Genomic DNA, 19,757 nt, shown 5'->3' with positions numbered 1-19,757 from the left:
CTTCTCAAAAGTCCAGAAAGCAAGCAAGCTACCACTGACAGATACGAGCTTAGTTAAGGATTTGTAGAGATTAAGCATCCATGTCTAAAGTCTTCAACGACTTTTCCATCAGAACCGGAGAGTCTCCAATGCTTGCGATGCATCAGTTCTCAGCATAGGATGTATACACAGTCCTGAGAGTTCATCTACCACTTGGGGTTTTACTGTTCAGGTGGTAGAACATTACCATTTTCTTTACTGGTGTTTGTTTCTTGTCTTGATTCAAATCATCACGTGGTGGGTGTAATGCAGTGGTGTAAAGCAACTAAGTACATTTACTTAAGTACTGTATTTAAGTTCAATTTTTAGGTATTTTTACTTTACTGGAGTATTTCCAAATTTCAATACTTTTACTTCTACTCCACTACATCTCAGAGGCAAACATTGTACTTTTACTCCACTACAATTATTTGAAAACTTTAGTTACAAGTTACTTTGCAATTATCAATTATTATATTATAAAACATACTGTACACTAACCACTTTAGCCCTATTTTATACATAGGCTATTTGAAAATAGCCGATCTACAAGCTCACAACGTGTCGCATTGCGACATGTTGTGAGCTTGTAGATCTGCTATTTTCAAACTTTTCGTACTTTTACTTTTTGTACTTTAAGTACATTTTAATACCTTGCTTTTATTTGTAACAGAGTATTTCTACACTGCAGTATTGATACTTTTACTTAAGTAAAACATTTGAGTACTTTTTCCACCACTGGTGTAATGACTTGTTTCCGAATGTGACTTTCTATTTTTGTAGAACCTACTGATTGGTTTGTGCTGCAGTGTCCAGTTAGACTATAAGTGAACTCTATGTGCAGTACATTGGCAATAGCATTGATTCTTGTTGGGTTGTCATTTACTTTACCACATCATGCCAAAGGTGTGTGCTGTACCAATGTCCTACATAGCAAGCTCTGCTGTAAATTTTCCTCTGAGAGTGTGAAACTGGATCCATCACACACAGTGTAGTATGAACCTCATACCTGACAATTGAAGTGTTCCTCATTATTATTAATATAGGCTAATTGAGTGTTGAAACACATTCAGAAATTTGTCAGGCCTGTGATAATGGCTCCGAGTAGATTTACTCATGTGGCATATCAAATTGCCTAACAACATTTATTATGGGCTGACATTCCTCCAGCTCGAATATTTTCTCAAGTTAATGTTCAGTAATACAGAGGTGGGCACTGTACCTCACACAGAATGACATTCAAACCAGAGTTGCCAGATTATGCGAGAGAAATAAGCTTGATTATGCTTGAAAACAAGCCCAAAAGAAGCGGCTAGGCCACATGAGCACTTTAAACCTAATATACCGGCTATTTGAAAATAGCAGATGTCGCGATGCGTTGGGAGGTTGTAGATTGTAGATCGGCTATTTTCAAAAACAAATATTGAAAGAAAAGGGCAAAATGTGGGATATTTTTGAAACATTTTACACACAATTCTGGTACGGGGGCACAAAATAATATCAGATGGGGGTCCATGGATAAATAATGTCTACTAGCACAAACAAGCAACTACACTTTAAAAACAAGGCAAAAAAAACGCAACCCGCAACTACCAATATTTACAATCAACTTTACAGAAAAACAAGCCCAAAGTTGCTTATAATAAGTAGACATGGCAGCACTGATTCAAACTGTGCTAGCATTGTGGCAGCGTAACCTTTAGAAATTGACGTTAGGTTGCTCAGTATATTAGATTAATTCTGTCATTAAAAATATAATAATAATCAACTTCATCTATCAGTCCATGGAAGCCAGTTTTTATGGTATGTGATTTCACGTAATCATGTAATCTAATCTTAAAAAGTTCCTCGGTACTTTAGAGCAGTGGTTCTCAATGTGGGGTCCGGGGACCCCCAGGAGTCCTTGAAGGTTCTTCTAGGGGGTCCCCAGCTAAATTGTATCAAAATGGACCCTTACGGGTCTGTAACTCTGAATGCATGCAAAATTGAACCAAATGGACCGTAAGTGTCCATTTGGTTCTATTTGCACACATTCTGAGTTAAATGAACACTGATGATTTTACATTGTAGACTGACGTCCAAGAGATAAAAAAAATGCATCAAATGGGGATTCGTGGCCTAATGCATATCAAACTGGGACCAAACCTTGAAATGAAAAGGGTTGAAAATCACTGCTCTGGAGAGAAACAGTGGAGGTGCATTACATGGTGACATAGTGCTCAACCCCAAAGTCTCCCTTACCATAGAAGGAGAATATGCGGCCCGACGGTTTCCTCCCCCCGTAACTAGAACAGGAAGTGACCACACTGACTCCGCCCATTTGGCAGCGTTAGCATTGTGACATATTTCCTGTCTGTTGCCCCTGGAGACCGAGACAGGCAGTCCAGCAGGGCTCCATTAGAGCCAATTAGCAAGAATGTGTTCTAAAACTGCCGTCAGAAGCCAGCTCCAACCCACCAACTGTCACTAATTATGGTGCTTTTTTAAAGCTGAAATTACAGGAGCGGGGTGCTGTTTCTGTGTTTTTAGGAACTGCATCGTCATCTAACTCTCGCTTTTCCTCCTGCAGGGTCACTGAGGTTATGTGAGGGGACGCCAGTAACTTGGGGTTTGTTTTCTAGTCAGCCCACACAAATTATAAATCTCTCAGCTTGGGGTATGTTTGGGGTTTTTGGTTGGGAATTTTTCCCCTGGCAGAAATCCACATGGCAAATTTTCCTTGTTACACACCAGTTAACATAAACAGCATGTATCTAATACCCAAATGATACACCAGTGTACCAAACACGACCCCACCACACTAGCCAAACAAGATGCCCAGAGCTGCTAGATAAATCTACAGAGTGAGGCGTTAATTGAATAACCTGACCTCTACTTGGTGTCTCCTTTCTATTGTGACCCTAACCCTAAACCCCACAATCCTGGCTTATTAAAACATAGAATGGCGTCTGCTTCCCATTAAACATCTAGAAGACGGTGGTTTTCATTTAGCATCTTTTCTTAAAAGGGCTCTCTTCATGTTCTTCCTCTTAGGCCTGTCACAATTGTTACATAATCGTCTGATCGCAATTATTCGACATAATCCATGTTAAAAAATGTGTTTCAAACTGTTTCAAACATTTTCAGGAATAGCGTAAATAGCAGATGTACAACACGTCGCGGCGCAACACGGTATGAGCTTGTAGATCAACTATTTCCATATATTCCATATTTTATACTTTGGCTATTCAAAAATAGCAGATATACAAGCTCATAGTGCGGCACCGAGTGCTTGTAGATCTGCTTTTTTTGGAAAATAAATAATCCCTGGCACAAAATATTTTTGAGATGGGGGGGGGGGGGTCCGCAGCCAAATACATATCATTTTGGGGGTCACTGACATGAAAAGGTTTGAGAACCACTGTTCTAATGTCCATTGTGTCCAAAAACACAATTCAAAAGTAGACTAAAATGTCATGATGGTGACGGGCCCTACTTTCTCTTTCACAGGCTGCTGACGGCATGGAGCCTGAGCCCAACCCCAGCCGCAGCCATAGCCCAGCGGCCTGGAGGCGACAGCCCCCTGGGAACGACTCACACCACCTGGGGAGCTCCTACGAGCGCGGGTCCAAGACCACAGCGAGCACCTCCTCCTCCTCCTCCTCCAAAGGAGAGCTGTGGTCCAGTAGGGGCCAAGGGTCAGGGGGCCGAGCTGAGGGGAGGAGTGGAGCGGGAAATCGACCCTGGAGCCACCGCCAGTAGAACAGCAGTGAACGAGCAGGACACGCATAGAGGCCAGGTAACAGGAGAATGCCTTTTCGATTCACACATTTTCTCTTTCCTTCGCTCTCGCGCTCTCTCTATTTTCTCTATCTCTTGCATATGACTCCAGCGTTCAATTTGCCGGGGGGGGGGGGGGGAGAAGTGGTGTGTTCTAGGTTTTTTCGGAGGGCATACGATAATAACTCCCTGCACGACATGTGCGTGGTCATGGTCAGTAGAGGGCTTATGCTCTTTATATTTTTTTAATGTTTTGTTTCTGCATGTTACACTAAGTATATAGCATAACACGGTAGAACACACCACTGGATGGGAGGAAATCCATGACTCTGCTCTGCTTTTGACGTGTTTGATAATTATGTTTGATAATATTACAATTTTGCAATTTAATAAATATATATTTGAACTACTTTAAAGCGGCACTATGTATGTCTTTTATTTAAAAAATAAAATATAATTTTGTCCAATCTGTATGGTAGAGTATGTTAATACAATATTACTTTTACAATTGGGGTGGTTGTATTTTGTCTCCCTGCTCTACTATTGAGACATTTAGATCATGTCAAAGGTCATGTCTCACCTAGACACAGGATCTGGCACGAAATTTGACCTGATGGTCATGATTCAATTTATCCCTTGAGCAAGCAGAGCAAACTCAATGGCAAAAATCTCAGCACTTGCACAGGAAACCGGGTTCAAATCTGTAGTAGAAGAGGAAAGTTACATAGTGCAGCTTTAACCCTGGTGTCTCTATTTTGGGCAAATTTTATTATAGAATGGCTATTTTTTCCTATTTCTCGTACAATGAAGTAGATAGGGCTTAATCTACGCCACTCTTTTTTCCTTTTCTTTTTTGCAAATGAAACCCTGTATGAGTCATTCATCAGCTGGCATTAGAGAGACTTCACTTGAGAAAAAGGCGACTCCTGACCAGAGTAAAGCTCATCTAGTCTTTAATTAAAGGAAGTTGATGTTAGTTACTCCTACTGCAAAGATGTCAGGTCTCTAAAGGGGATTTCTCACGAAAGTAACTGCATCGAGCTGAATGGAAGTATATTTCGCATTTGATTGTAGTATATTCACCATGCACAATGTATCTCAAATATAAAAAAGTATAGAACTGTGAGGGATAGCATGTTCCTCCACGTGCTTTATGTCCTCCCAGTGGAACTCCTCACTGTCATGTGAAAGGAAGCGGATGCGATGTCACGTGCATTCGAGGAGACACATGTTTGTCTGCACCCTCCCCAACACCAACCAGTCGAGGTCAGCAGTGACAGGGAGTCAGGTACTAAATAGGGGAATGGCATAACTAAATTGGGAGAAAATAAAAAAAAGACTACAATGCCTAATGCAACAGGAAGGGCTGTACAGAATAGATTATGCTGTATATACGTCTATGCTAGTGTAGTCTCAAGACATATGTGTTGTCTCCTGAAAATGTCAATTACTTTCGCCTAACTGTCTGCTTCGGAAGCTCTGAAAATGTGTAGAATATAACGCAGATGTCATGTAATTTCCTCACTTCCATTTTGCCTGTGCAGTCGCATAAATAACTCTACTGGAAACCAAATTAGTTGAAGCCTATGCAGCATTCCAAGATTGTGGAAGAGATAGCCAGGCTTGGGAGACTAATGCTAGAGAAATATAAAGTGAGAGGCAGTTCATATTAACCACTTTAAAACTGGCCTGAATTTTCAATGCGTCTTATGGCGAAGCTTGTATAGTTATAGTTGAATAGTTATTTTCACTGCTCATCGTATGATAAAGAATATAGGGCTTTAGTAAAAAGTAAACAAAGCATGCACATCCAAAAGATAAAGTGCTAAGAAGTGCACTCAAGTTTTGAACCAGGTAGATATTCCTCAGACTGGGGAATATCTACCAGGATCTACCAGGCGAAACGTCACCTTGGTGGTAACTTAAATAAAACACCTGTGGAGCTTGATCCAGTGTGCAGACTCTGTTGTTCTCTTAAGTGGTTAAGTACGTACAGCACATTACTAACCCTAACCCTACTGAAAAGGATATTAAGTAAGATCTTTGTCTTGTTTTCCTTCTCCCAGGGCACACCATTAATCTCTCAACTGCACAAGAAGGACAGAACGCCAGTCCCTATAAAACAATGGCTACATCTACAACCACCATGCTCCATCAGACAACATCTGCTGCTTCTGTGACTCACAAGAAAAAGACAGAAAAAACAAACAAACATCAGTTGTAGCCCCTCAGAACATTGAGCACCGACTCACCATCTTTGCTCCGACCCCGAGTGTACACCGAGACATGAACTTCCTCTCCGGAACTTTCTGTATTCCCGGAAGAGCACATGAACACACACCGAGAGTCGCACATGAAGCCCAGCGGTAATCTAGAGTTCTGGAGGAAGATTCACCAGCCCCATGTATCCTCTTCTGCTTTTTCTGTTGGATGTATCATACTGTAATCCTGAGATGCGACAAGGGAGAGGCTGGCATGCTGGGGGTGGCTAGAGATGGAGACAAATGCAGCCTTTCAGAGAGGACCGTCACAGTGACCGTGCTGTAGTTGTGGATGTTCCCCTTCCCTACAGAATTTCAATGTTTCAAAAGCAAAGTTTCAATGTATTTTTGTTGTTGAAAAAGATAAACAACAACAGCAACATCAACAACAATCCAGTGTCATCTCAATACCTGCACGATATTGAAATTGCGTCTTCTGCTCATAGTTTTTGGACATGGATTCAGAGGTCTTTACAACGTAGTAAGATTTGTATCCTCAATTTGACCAAAAGCAGGGAGCGAATTATTCAATCATGTGCTGTGACATTTACTTTTTCATACTGGACCCTTATTTGTTTGATTGTCAATGTTTTTTTTGCTCACAATAGCGCACACACACACACACACACACACACACACACACACACACACACACACACACACACACACACACACACACACACACACACACACACACACACACACACACGTGCATGTGCATGCACACACATGCATGCACACACATTATTTTGACTACAAGACTAACCGGCAAATCACCATGTTTGGTATGCATTGACCTCAAACTAAATGTAATATTCAGTAGAGTCCAACCGATATTTTGGTATGTGTATATGAGCCATTGCTTGGCTTTTTTACGGCAATTTTCAGCCACTTTCAACCTGGCCTCCCTACCTCCCAACCTGGTCCTCATCGGAGCCACAAATCTGACATCGGGGTCTGACATGGCCAAAGTCTGCATGCTCCTAAGTAATACATAAAGTGTACTTTGCAGACTTGTGACTCAGCATGCACTCTGCTTTAAAGACAGTCGGTTGGTCTCATTTAAGATGGACATACACATGCGCACACACACACACACACACACACACACACACACACACACACACACACACACACACACACACACACACACACACACACACTCTCAGACAGACTCACAGGTTCACACTTTTTTTTTTTTAATAGACCATGTTCTTAGCTATGGCATTTTCACATTTTTTATGTGTTGGGTTCTTTGTAATTCGCTTCCTGTTGTGCGTGTTCCTCTGCGTATCCACTTAACCTTTAGTGGGCCTAGAAAACTGATGCCTGCACTCCACAGTGGAATGCAATGCAACTATTTAAAGTGAAAAAAGAAAATAACGGGAACATTGCTTAGCATCAAGAACCACACTACACTGCTCTCCCACGCCGGTTGCAACTGTTGCCCTTCATACAGTTGGAGAGAGACAAATGGAAAGCTCTGTTCGGACTGAATTTTGGAACTTGGGAGTAGCAGCAAACTTGGCCTGGTGAGGCAGACATCTTCCTTGTGTATTCAGTACTGCTGTGAATATACAGGACAGTTAGACATAGGAAGATACAGGGAGTCACACTCGACACCGTACCTCCCACTACAAGGAACTGTCAGCCCAACTTGTATGTGACTGGGTTCGCCGTGCGAATCGTCTCGACTTATTGCCTTTTTTTCTTTTTTCTTTTAAATAATTTCTATAGGGGTGTATTATTTTGTTACACTATAGAATCTGAACTTCTGGTTGGTGGGCTAAAGAGGAGTATCTCTTGCCTGTCATTGGCTGGGGCCATAGTAACCGCGGGGGTGCCGTAGTGACACAGACATAGCTATTGGCCAGTATCCAGTAGATGTGTATTCACTTGTTCATGTTTTACAACGTGAAGATAGTATTGTGATCTCATGATTCTCATGTACCTGTTGTTCATCCCGTGTCAATTTCCTGTAACTTAACAACCCGTTGCAACGGGGCGTAGTCGGGTATCATGTCAGATACACTAGCATATGGCTGGCAATGTGAACATTCATCTCCTAACAGGCACCCGTGATATTATGAGAGGGGGTGCCACGTTGCTTTTGGAATGCCGCTGAGAATGGCCAATTTGCTTGATGGCTCGATCTCTTGTTTGACTAACAGCTCAGAACATCTCCCTTTCTAAACCTCCTCCTCTGCTAAAGGAGAGACAGTATAACATAGCTACCATCACTGTGATGTTTTGGGAGGACGCTTGATGTGATGAAGCCCCCCCCCCTCCCACCTTGATCCTCGGCTGTCAAAGATTTCAATGCTGTACTTTCACATCAGACTCTTAACTGTGTTCAAAGAGGTAAGGTCACCTTAAGGCCATGTTATACTTCATCTAAGTATACATTAGCCGTTAGTTTCATCCGAGGATTTAGCGGTCAGTTGACTGTACTCCTACACCAGCCCCCAGCTTTTTTGCTCCATGCTGAACCAGCTTACATATTTATTGGTCTCTATTTACGTTTTATTCGATTTTATTGTGAAATCACTGGCTCTGTCATGGGACCCGTGACAGTCCTGTAGGTTTTTACAGTTTACTGAGAGAGGACACAGGAACAGACAGTCATTCAATATATGCAATCAATAAATATTCCATATTATGCCTGTAACTATCCTGGAGTCACCATGCAGTATTTCTTTGACTCTGTGGTAGTTGGGAGGTAGTGATTTATGTCATAGTCCAAAGCCATTATGTCCAAACTGGGAGGTTGGTTTTCCCCTTGAATATGTTTTTTTTATTTTTCTGCGGGCTGATTATCTATGTTGCTTCTCAACTCACCCCTCAGTAGAAATGATTCTATGTGTATTGGTGCCTTGTGTTAGGAGGGGTGGGTTATCCCCACAAATACTCTAGTACTTAAAGGGATATTTCACTTTCAGAAAAACTTTTGGTGATTTTATCATCTACTCAAGCCTTTGTGAGCCCCCAGACAGTTTTTAAGTTGCTCGATTCAGTATTTAGATATTTGATTTTCATTTTATCAGACACGCCCGCTTCCTATACAAACCCATTGTAACTTCAAACTCCATTTTAACCATGTTAGATTCATCAAAAACACCCGTCCTTGGTTCTAGTGATTCACCCTGCCCTCCTAATGCGTGAGGGGGCCGTGTTTTTCCGATATTTTTTTTAATTTATTTTATTTTATTTTTTTTATTGTATTTTATTTTTTTAATTTTCCAAAAAAAATATAAAAAATAAATGAAAAAAGTGATTGAAAAAACACGCCCCCCTCGCGTATTAGGGGGGCGGTAGGAGACGGGTGAACCAAGGACGGGTGTTTTTGATGAATCTAACATGTTAAAAAAAGAGTTTGAAGTTACGATGGGTTTATATAGGAAGGGGGCGTGTCTGATAAAATGAATATCTAATATCTAAATATTGAATCAAGCAACTTAAAAACTGTCTGCGGGGTTCACAAAAGCCTGAGTAGACGATACAATCAGCAAAAGTTTTTTTGAAAGTGAAATATCCCTTTCAAGTCATGTTATAGTCCACTACATACTGTATGGACCATTGACATGGATATTTGATTGTAGGGTTTTACAATGCCTTTTCTTTATCATCTTTTTTACAATTTAGAGTGATTGTCATCTAACTGAGAAGAATGATGTAGGGTTTTTACTCCTGTGAAGAATATTTTAAAAAACGAGAAAATGGAACTCAAACTTCAAAGGACCCCCCTCAAGAGAATGTAGGCCACACTGCCCGTACGGTTATACCCTATGGATATCTCCGCCAGAAAATCCCAGGGTGCTCACGGCTTGGCTTCGGAGAGTCTGTACTGCTCTCCGCGGCTACTGGTGGCGACTTTCTGATATCCCGATCAGAGCTGAACCAGAGCAGCCATACTGTTCCGAGAATCTCGGTTCATGTGCCAAGACTTAGATTACACTTTAATGATCTCATGACCCTTTCACTCCTCCGATATCACTCTTGAAAGGCTTTCTGTTGTTGTTGTTGCAATGCTACTACACAGTAAAATCCTAATTGTTTGTTTATCCATTTGTATCTCGTATACAAATGTAACCGAATGGACCCTAACCATCTTTCCCCAACCATATTTCTCACCTCCTATGGTGTTACTTTTAGTATTTCTGAGAATGCTAGAAGTGTTACAGCACTCCACCACCCCCTCCCTTTCTCTACCTCTTTTGTGTAAATCATTTTTCGCTCCCTTTTTCTTTGCTCCCTCAAAGAATGCTGCGAATCCTAACGGCATCGATATGCCCGCTGCAGCGAGGGGTTTTATTGGTGGCCAGAGGGCTGTCACCAGTCAGTGATGGACGGGTCCCTGGGTAGCTGAAAGGTCAGAGGTCAGGGCTGTGTCTAATCCTGTCTCTTCCTCTTGACTCAGGGCTTCTAAATGCAGGAGAGGGGGAAGACAGACAACTTGGCAGTGATGTCCACTTTAGGGATGACGAAAATGGTGGAAGATATCAAGTGTCCAGAACCGCCGCTGCTCGCTCTTGGCAGAAGTGCATGTGGCTGTTGTCCATCAGTGTGTTTCTATGGGATGTTGTTATTAATATGTCACTGAGGTCTGTAGTGTAAACTTGACATGCAGGACTTGTACGTCATTCGCTATTGTAGGATGCCCAGGCTGGCAACTGTGTGTGTGTGTGTGTGTGTGTGTGTGTGTGTGTGTGTGTGTGTGTGTGTGTGTGTGTGTGTGTGTGTGTGTGTGTGTGTGTGTGTGTGTGTGTGTGTGTGTGCACATGGCTGAGCTGCATGTGGGCCTCATGTCCTGTTTTAGACCCTGACCTCATTGAGGCGCATATAGGATCTCTGTGATGCAAGTCCTCCTGACACACGTGGCCTCATCACCCCTTCACCTATTTTATTACCCCCCCACCCCTCTCCAGCTCCTCACCTGCCCACACATTCTCTCTCTCCACCTCCACCCTGATGAGCCTCTGCCTCTCACACATTCACTCCGCTGTCGCTTGCCGCCTTACCTCAGAACCGGCTTATCCTTCATCCCTCCACACTGTACCTCTTTACCGCTGTAACCTCTTTTCTCTTCCTCAGGTCCTCTGGGTCTCTCCTCTCCCTAACCTCCCCCAGCACAGCCGCTACAGCCCTCCCTATCTAACCCCCCCCCCCCCCCCCCCCTCCCTACCCACCTCTGTGGCTCGCCTTTCCCTCAGAAGGGAGTCACTCTGTGTGTACATCGATGGGTCAGAAGCGGGGTGGGGGGGGGGGGGGGGGCGGGGTTGGTCCCAGGAAGGGTCCAGCTGTCGGAAACTGTAGGTTTTATGTGCGTTGGAGGGGTTCCCTCCCGGAGACGGGCTTCAAAGGAAGCAGGGCTTTTTAAAGGGCACCCTTGAAACTCCATCCTGTGCTATGCACGCCCACTGTTCTACCTTACAAGGCTCCAAAGTACACTAACGCCACTGTGGTGACTTGTACTATGTATCCTGCCCTCATCCACTGCTACCTCGCAGGACATTGCGTGCCAGCACGTAGACCAGAAGCCTGCGTTATATTTAGTTGCGCACGGGTGTCGCACACCAAAAACAACCAGTCTACAAACTCACAACACGTTGCATTGCCACGCATTGCAAGCTTGTAGAGCTGCCATTTTTGCTGAGTGTCATCGTTGCGCAACTAAGTATAAATCAGGTCAGAGGCTGACCGTTACCTGAACCTGGTTGGGTGCTTTGTGGAACCATAGCATAGACATGTGTGTTGGGCTACATTTATCGCCCACATACTCTAAAGCAGGTTATAGTCAGATCCTATAGATTGTTGCCTTGATGGAATGTACCAACTGGGTCATCTGGGACTCAGGTGAAGACATTACAGGTTTTCTGGAGTTCAGTGGCTCCATAAAGACCCGGCTGGATATTGTTTCACTGTTTATAGGCTCCCTGTGTAGTTGATTGATGGTGGCATTGCAGATTTGTTGAATCAGGTATCCAGTATAGTTGCTCCTGCTGGAGCAGCTTGTTTAAGTAGTAGTTTGAAAGTTTCCTCTTAGGGGACGAGAGGATTAAGTCACGGAGTAGCGAGAACAGAACCTGCTTCCATACTCTCCCATTAACCAGTTAAATGGTTAACAGAAACCTTCTAAACTTCTGGTGGTGGACACCAGTCTACTTTCACAAAGTATACTATAATGTACTTAGCGGTGATTGGAGGGGCAGAAACGGCTCTTTGGCGTTGAGCTGCGGCTTGTTCTCAAAGGCCTCCATTGTAGAGCCAGGGTCATGGTGTCATTGGGTGGCGTAGGCTGTAATCTGCACTTAACCAGCACTTAACTTCTAAGACCCGACACGAGTAAAGTCCCCTTAGTCCCCTTTGTTAAAAGATACCCTTCTTTTGTTTTGTTTTTCATGTGTGTCCCAGAATTGTGTTCACCAATTTAATTCAATTTGTTTGCTGAATGTACCCTCATCTGAGATGTGTGTTAGTAAGTAATTATTGGGGGTGGGGGGAGGGGGGTTCACCAACTAAATGTAATTTTATTTGACAGAAGTTGCTTAGAGTAACTACTTAAAAAAAAAAAAAAAAAAAAAAAACATCTCAGCAGATTTAGAAAATAATTAGTAAGTGACAAGGGTTGTTGTTTTCTAAAGGTATGGCACCTTATAATGCCTAATGTCTCAGCCTTCTAACTTTGTGCCAAAATCATTCCGCAGTATTTCCAGTTTACAGAATGAGACAGTGCCAATGTTTCCCAAGATGGCTACCCAGTCTCTAAGACTGTTATTACTGAAATAAAGGGGAAATATTCAATTAGAGGGTTTTTTTTCTTTTGTATTTTTCTTTTTCTTTTTTTCTTTTAACAAAAGATGTCTTATTTTGGAAGCTGTATTGGATAGATTTTATTTAAAGAATATCTTGTAATTTTGTAAAGTGGGCCTTATTATTGAAATATATTTAGTATTTGTCCTCTTCTGATTTGTAAGAATGATATTTTTGCGAGACAATGCGTCTTCCTCATATGTTATTGCACTCCTGGAGAGTATTTTGTTTTCCTCTATATTTTTGCATTTGTTGCTTTGCAAAACATTTCCCACAGCCTGGGGGGACATAATGACAGGGCCATGGCTCAGAGATGGGGACTGCTTAAGAGAGTAAGATGGGCCAGGGTCTGCTTCATAGTCATTGACCATATTCACACGGTGGCATGCTTCATACTCAGGGGGGTGGGAGGTATATGAGTAAGACACAAATAGGCTGCCTCGTGACTATGGTCAATTGAAAAATGTGCATTTTATCAGAACTGTCAGGAACCTGTCTGCAAAGTGTTTTGCTACTTCCCCCCCCTCACTCATAAATTCAGGGTTTGTTCATCTTGTATGTTGTATGTATGTATGTATGCCAAAGAAAGAAGTGTGCAGGCTGTGAGACGCACTTGCGTACACGCCTGCACACAGATGAATACATGGATCGACAAACTCACACACACATACACACACGCGCATGCACGCACGGACGCGTGCGCGCAAATACTATATATGACTTAAATACATTCAGATGCTTATGTGAAACTGGATCTCCTCTATCTTACACACATACACAGAAATTCAGGCCTGTACAATCAAACCCAGGGGTTGGAATTTATGATCCTTTTTTATACTGGTGTGTTTTTAAGTGGATTATGTCTGCAGAAGAGGGAGACAGGCAGCAGTGACAAACAAAACGTATGTTATGAAATAAGATCAAAGGGTTTATTGTTAATATTATTATTGTCATAATGAGAGCTGCTGCTCCAAGCTTCTCAAGAGTGTCAGCGGTCCAAGGTGGACTGTGTGGGATGCTTTTATTTTTCTCTGTTTTAGACTAAATACATTGTGCATGTTTAACCTTACCATGGCTGGCGCACTCTGCATGTAGGTCTCTTGAAGCTGCCATCTGTACAGCAGACTATGTATTCCAATAAAAATTAAAAATCCAACTTGTTTGTAACATATCTGCTTGCTGGCATTTCCTTATGTTAATGTTTTTTATTTTCCTGTACCTTATGGGGATATTCTTTCGAGATCCAATTAGTGTTACTAAGAGGAAAACGTTGGGTTAGTGTTAGTTTTATGACTAGAGATGGGGACTTTGAGGTCAGCATAAGGTGCGGTTGTGATTGATGTTAATTTTAGTGTTAGGTTAAGTATAAAAATGTGTCTTAAATGGAAAATTGCTTTGCATTACTTGTCCAACCAAGTATAGCAATACGTGTGTATGTGTGAGAGAGGAGTATTGCTTCTACACACACCACTCTCCTTAGCGAGACTGAACAGGGCGTAAAGAGCAGCTTCTGACAGCAAGCACGATAAGCAAGTTGGCAGACAAATTAGGCAAATTGGTCAGAAAACCGCAAGCTGCTGTGGAATGCACTGTCAGCACACACACCTTTCTGTTAAACAGCTACGCCTGGCTGTGTGTGGAGAAGAGCTAGGAGGGAGCTGTTACTAAAGCTCACGAAACAATGGTGAGGCAGATTTTTAAACTGCATTGCCAACATTTACAATGAAGAAATGTGTCCAGTAACAATGACAAGTGACCACATAAACATTCCCATCATTTGTCATTTGGAATTCTTCTTCTACGGTTTTGGGAATACAACCGTGGAGTGCCAAAACCGTATATATACGTTTTTTGAAAAAAAATATTTTTTGAAAAAACTTTTTTTTTTTCAAAAAAACATTTTTTCATTTATTTTTTTTTCCTTCACAGCACCAGGAGATATCATTTTCCGAAGATTTAGACTCCAATCCACTTCCTGGTTAACTTATGACTTCAAAAGCCTGTATCTCGGCTCCTAAAAAATGGTTAAAAATCCTGGCACTCAACGTACATTTTTTTAATAAACCTCTGGCACCCCAAGTGTTAAAATGCAACATTTTAAAAACAAATAATTTTGTGCAGGGAGCTATGGTCCGTGGATCACTGGCGGTATGTAAGTTATTGTATGCTGTCCATGGCCATACATTCAGTAATGTGAAAGTGCTTTTTGTCTCTGTCAGTCCGAAGGGGTGGCTATGTTTTCGCCCCTGTCAGTGTGTGTGATTTTTCATATTCCATCCTGATTGGCTAAGATTGGCTTCCAAAGTTTGCTGGAGTGGCCCGTTTTGAACAAAATGCCACAAACCATAAACGTGTCCGATTGCCGTGAAACTTTGCACACACACTCCCACCACTAGGCCAAAGAAGAAATATCACCCTACATTTTTCAAATCGGCCTCATGGTGGCGCTATAACAGGCAGACTCACGTTTTGCCCTATAGCTCTTGAACTGTATGTCATACAATCAAAATTACATTTCCATAATCTATATATATGTATATATATACACATTCTTTTCCACCATGTTGCGTTTTCTTTTTCTAACTTTGCTAGCCCACAATAAGCTACCTGGCCTAGCGGAGACCGGCACATTTTTCTAGTTCTTCACTGAAGAGCGTGCAAGAGAACTGATTTAGCAGGAACAATGGTGGTACAGTGATTAAGCTACAGAACTTGAAAAGCTGAGACTATAAAGAATGTTGGCTCATATCCTCCTTTTGTAAGATCTTAACTCTGCGTGTAAATTCCTGTACACCAAATCTCTTTGCCAAAAATAACCGATCTACAAGCTCACAAAGCATTGCAGGTCTGGGGTTCAAGACCACTATTTGACACACTTTTACATTTCCACTCTCCATCCAAATTCAAGATTATGTTCAAGACCACTATTTGACACACTTTTACATTTCCACTCTCCATCCAAATTCAAGATTATGTTTTTTGTTCTCACTCGTATTTTCTATGCCAGCGTGGCTCAAGCAATAAGGTTAGGGGTTTATGAACCGAAGGTGTCTAACCCTAACCCTAACTCAACAAACAACTACAAAATCAAACTGGTGCCTCTAAAATTCATATACCTCAATAAAAAGGCATATGAAAAAGCTGCTGAAGAACTGCACTGTTTCTTATTTTTATTTTCATTTGTAATAAAAAGAATACCTTGTGATGTCACTGACATCACAAGGTATTCTTCATTTTATGTATGGTCCAGTATTATTATTAATTCATATCAGTCACTGTATTCCAGTGGGGCAAGGCAGCCTACTGTAAGTCTTACACATATAAAACATAACCCTAACCCTCAACAGTGGGATAAAATCAATATGTTAACGTCTTATGCAAATGAGCCATGCGGTCGAATGTAAACAAATCGCTAGTGCAGTCTGGATCTGTCGTGACCCTCATGGATGAACTTCAACCTGGCGTTTGCACTTTCTCCATTTTTGACCCGTTCTTCATCTACATAAACGTTCGGATTTCAAATATAAAGTTTTTGATGGTGGGAGTTGAAAATGTGACTCAGCTGATTTAATGTTCCCCAACTTTAGCTCAGTTGGAAGAGCTCTTGACTCCAGTTTACAAGATCATGGGATCGAATCCCAGCACAGACACCTCGGCATCTAAATCGAACGCTTCCCGACGCCAAGTCGGCCCAAAGTCGGTTTGGTGGAGAGTAGGCTTTACACAGAGTAGAACTGCCTTAGAATCATTGCTGATGATGTGGCCATAGCTGAATGGTTAGAGAGCCTGCCTGTCAAGCCATGATTCCCAGGTTTGATCCCAGGCCTCAGCAATGTGTCAAAGTGTCCTTATCAGGTGGAACAAGACACTTAAAAGAATAGTTCACCCAAAAAATACTTATTTTCTATCAATTACACATTGCTACTACTGCTTATCAGTATAGTGGCCTGACCCCCAGGGGTCCTTGGAGGAGTGAAGAATGAGAAGTAGTTTAATGTCTAGTATAATTTAATTCACTTGAAATTGTTACAATACAAAAATACAAACAAACAAACACACACACACACACACACACACACACACACACACACACACACACACACACACACACACACACACAATGTGTGTGTGTATATATTATATTCACACGTGTCGTGTATATATATATATATTATACATACATATGAGGCCATGGTTTTAGGTAATCTCTCTCCCTTTCACCCTACACACACACACACACACACACACACACACACACACACACACACACACACACACACACACACACACACACACACACACACACACACACACACACACACACACACACACACACGTTAGACCTTATTAGTGTGGTTGCCCTAACAGGGCAACCAGACTATAGTACTCCTTATACTTTGTTTATTAGTGTGGTTGCCCTAACAGGGCAACCAGACTTATAGTACTCTATACTCTTTATTTCAGGGTCTTCTAGATAAACAATACTTTGCCGCGCATCTCCTAAGAGATTGGTTGCATAGTTTTATTGATATTGATTTATTAGTGCATTAAATTGCCCCATCCACTTTAATGGAAAAGTGAAAAAAAAAATCAAGAATTTTTTTCTCAGAAACAGTAAGAGCTAGAGTTACCAGATTTTGAGGGGAGGTTCATAGTTTATTGCCAAATTAATGAAACAAATATTACACCATTCAGCCTCATGGTGGCGCTATAACAGCCCACTTTACCTTTTGGCCTATAACTCTTGAACCGTAGGTCGTAAAATCAAAATTTCCTTTTCCCTACATTCCTTGGGTCATTACGCAACTTTCCATATAGGCCACGCCCATTTGCGTCAGGATAGATTTTTTTATATTGATTTATTAGTGCATTAAATTTCCCCATCCACTTTAATGGGAATTGCAAAAACTCCCATTCAAGTATTATTTTCTCGGAAACCGTAAGGGCTACAGTTACTTGTAAGGGGAGGTTGATAGTTTTTTGCAAAATTATTATGAAAATAATCACACCAGTCGGCCACATGGTGGCGCTATAACAGCCCACTTTACGTTTTGGCCTGTAACTCTTGAACCGTAGGTCGCAAAATCTAAATTTCTTTTCCCCTGGATTCTTTGGGTCACGACGCATCTCCCCATATAGGTCACGCCCATTTGCGTCAGGATAGATTTTCCGCCATTTTGAATTTTCTTCAAAACACACTTTTTTCTCCTTTTCCTACATTTTTTTTCCAAATCTCACACAAATCGGTACATGTGATCTATGGACCCATGCGATAAAGATATCCAAGCGGCATTTTGATAGTCCGTACCGTTCGTCCGTAAATGGCTTCCAAAGTTAGCGGGAGGGGCCGTTTGACAAAAAAATCACGAACGAAACGTCCGGTCAATCCCAAATTTGAATCACATGTCAAGGGTGGTATACTAAACCAATCCCCAAAAGGATTTCCACTTTGATCCATAGGGGGCGCCACAAATGCTCAAAATGTAACCGTTTGATGCAAAAACATGATTTTTGGGGGATCAATCCTCTCAAAATTAAACGCAAGTGATCTCAGGAGTGACGTGACAATGTAATTGGCGCAGTCTCCGACGGTATTCCTCCCGGCGTATTACTCGAGTCCCGACCGGCGTCGGCGCAACCACACTTTGCAATTGCCAATTGCGACGCGTCTAGTTAACACTAATCTCTCAAGAACAGATTCCGACCTGCGGTGGAATCTGTCGGAGCGGTTCGTCCTAACCAGTGCGCATTGGCTAAAAGTGGGCGTGCCTTCAGATCAGGAAGTGGGCCGCGCTTTACCCAATCAAATGTAGTGGGCGGGATTCACGTGTCCATCCACCATGATCCACCCTCCCCCCCTCGAAACTAGCCGAAACTAATTTAACAATAGCGTCCTCGGAGCGGACAAAACCACGGAAAGATATTCACATTTTAAATTACTCTTTCATCATAGAAACAAGTGGGCTTATAACCAAAACCATCCATGTTCTCTGGGAGAAGTGGTGTTAGTGTTCCGTGTAGAAATATTGTTAGTGGGAATGAAAACATGGTCGCACCAACCGGAAGTGATGCGCTATAGGCAGACATGAAACCGGTGTTTCCCTGCGCTCTAGTCTAACATTATACTCCTGCCAGACTCCACAGAATATCAGAAAAGCAGAGGTCGCTGTTTTTCATTTTCTGTGGGGTCTGGCTACGCGAGACTAAGTTAACACTCATGCTTGATTTTCAGGGACACTTCTTCAGCAAAGACTATGGACTTTGACTGTAGAAGGTAGAAGCAACATTGTCAAGTGATGTAACCTGGTTGTGTCAATTGGTGAAACCAGTATTTTTCTTAAGAATATGATAATATACAGGAAAACTGTGGAACAATGAAACGTGGCATGAAACAATCCTCTGTTGCAGTGTAATGGAATGTTTTTTTTTTTAACATAATGATGATTTAGAAAACATCTTCTCAGCATTATGTCCCGCTCAATGTGACTGCAAAAAAAAGTACATCTAGAGATAATGCTAATAAAATCTATTTTGATTTTATACTTCAAAATAAAGTTACATTTTAGGCGCATTTTCATTCTCCATCTAAAGTCTACTAGGTTAAGTATTTCGTTCTCACTTGCATTTCCTGAGCCAGCGTGGCTCAAGACATAATGTCAGGGGTTTATAAACCGAAGGTTCTAGGTTCAAAGCTCAAACTCAACAAACAACTTAAAACAACAACAAAAGCTGGTTCAAATGCCTAAATAAAAAAAAAAGTGAAATCAAACTGATGAAGGAAAAAAACACATTAACAGCCATCAAATGAATAAACAATGCGAGAAAAAAGATTAAGGAAAATAAGAAATTACAAAATGCTTAAAAATAATATATAATGTCACACAAAAAAATCAAGGTTATGTTGAAGGG

General features: G+C 41.8%; 1 protein-coding gene across 2 annotated transcripts in view; it reads left to right on the top strand.

Annotated features, from left to right (window-relative positions):
• The window catches only part of luzp1 (leucine zipper protein 1), a 70,623-nt gene extending 56,604 nt beyond the window's left edge, over positions 1-14,019 (top strand). For both annotated transcript variants that reach the window (XM_084045602.1, XM_084045601.1), the window contains 2 exons: positions 3,508-3,796; positions 5,844-14,019. In XM_084045602.1, the coding sequence (XP_083901728.1) occupies positions 3,508-3,759 (252 nt within the window). In that variant the 3' untranslated portion in view covers positions 3,760-3,796; positions 5,844-14,019. The remainder of the gene's footprint in view (positions 1-3,507; positions 3,797-5,843) is intronic.
• Positions 14,020-19,757: the final 5,738 nt, after the last annotated feature.

The sequence above is a fragment of the Gymnoscopelus microlampas genome, assembly GCF_963454915.1.
Source record: "Gymnoscopelus microlampas genome assembly, chromosome: 20".
NCBI classification, from domain to species: Eukaryota; Metazoa; Chordata; class Actinopteri; order Myctophiformes; family Myctophidae; genus Gymnoscopelus; species Gymnoscopelus microlampas.
Note: the sequence above shows the minus strand (reverse complement) of the source record. Positions and strands in the feature narration are given on the sequence as shown.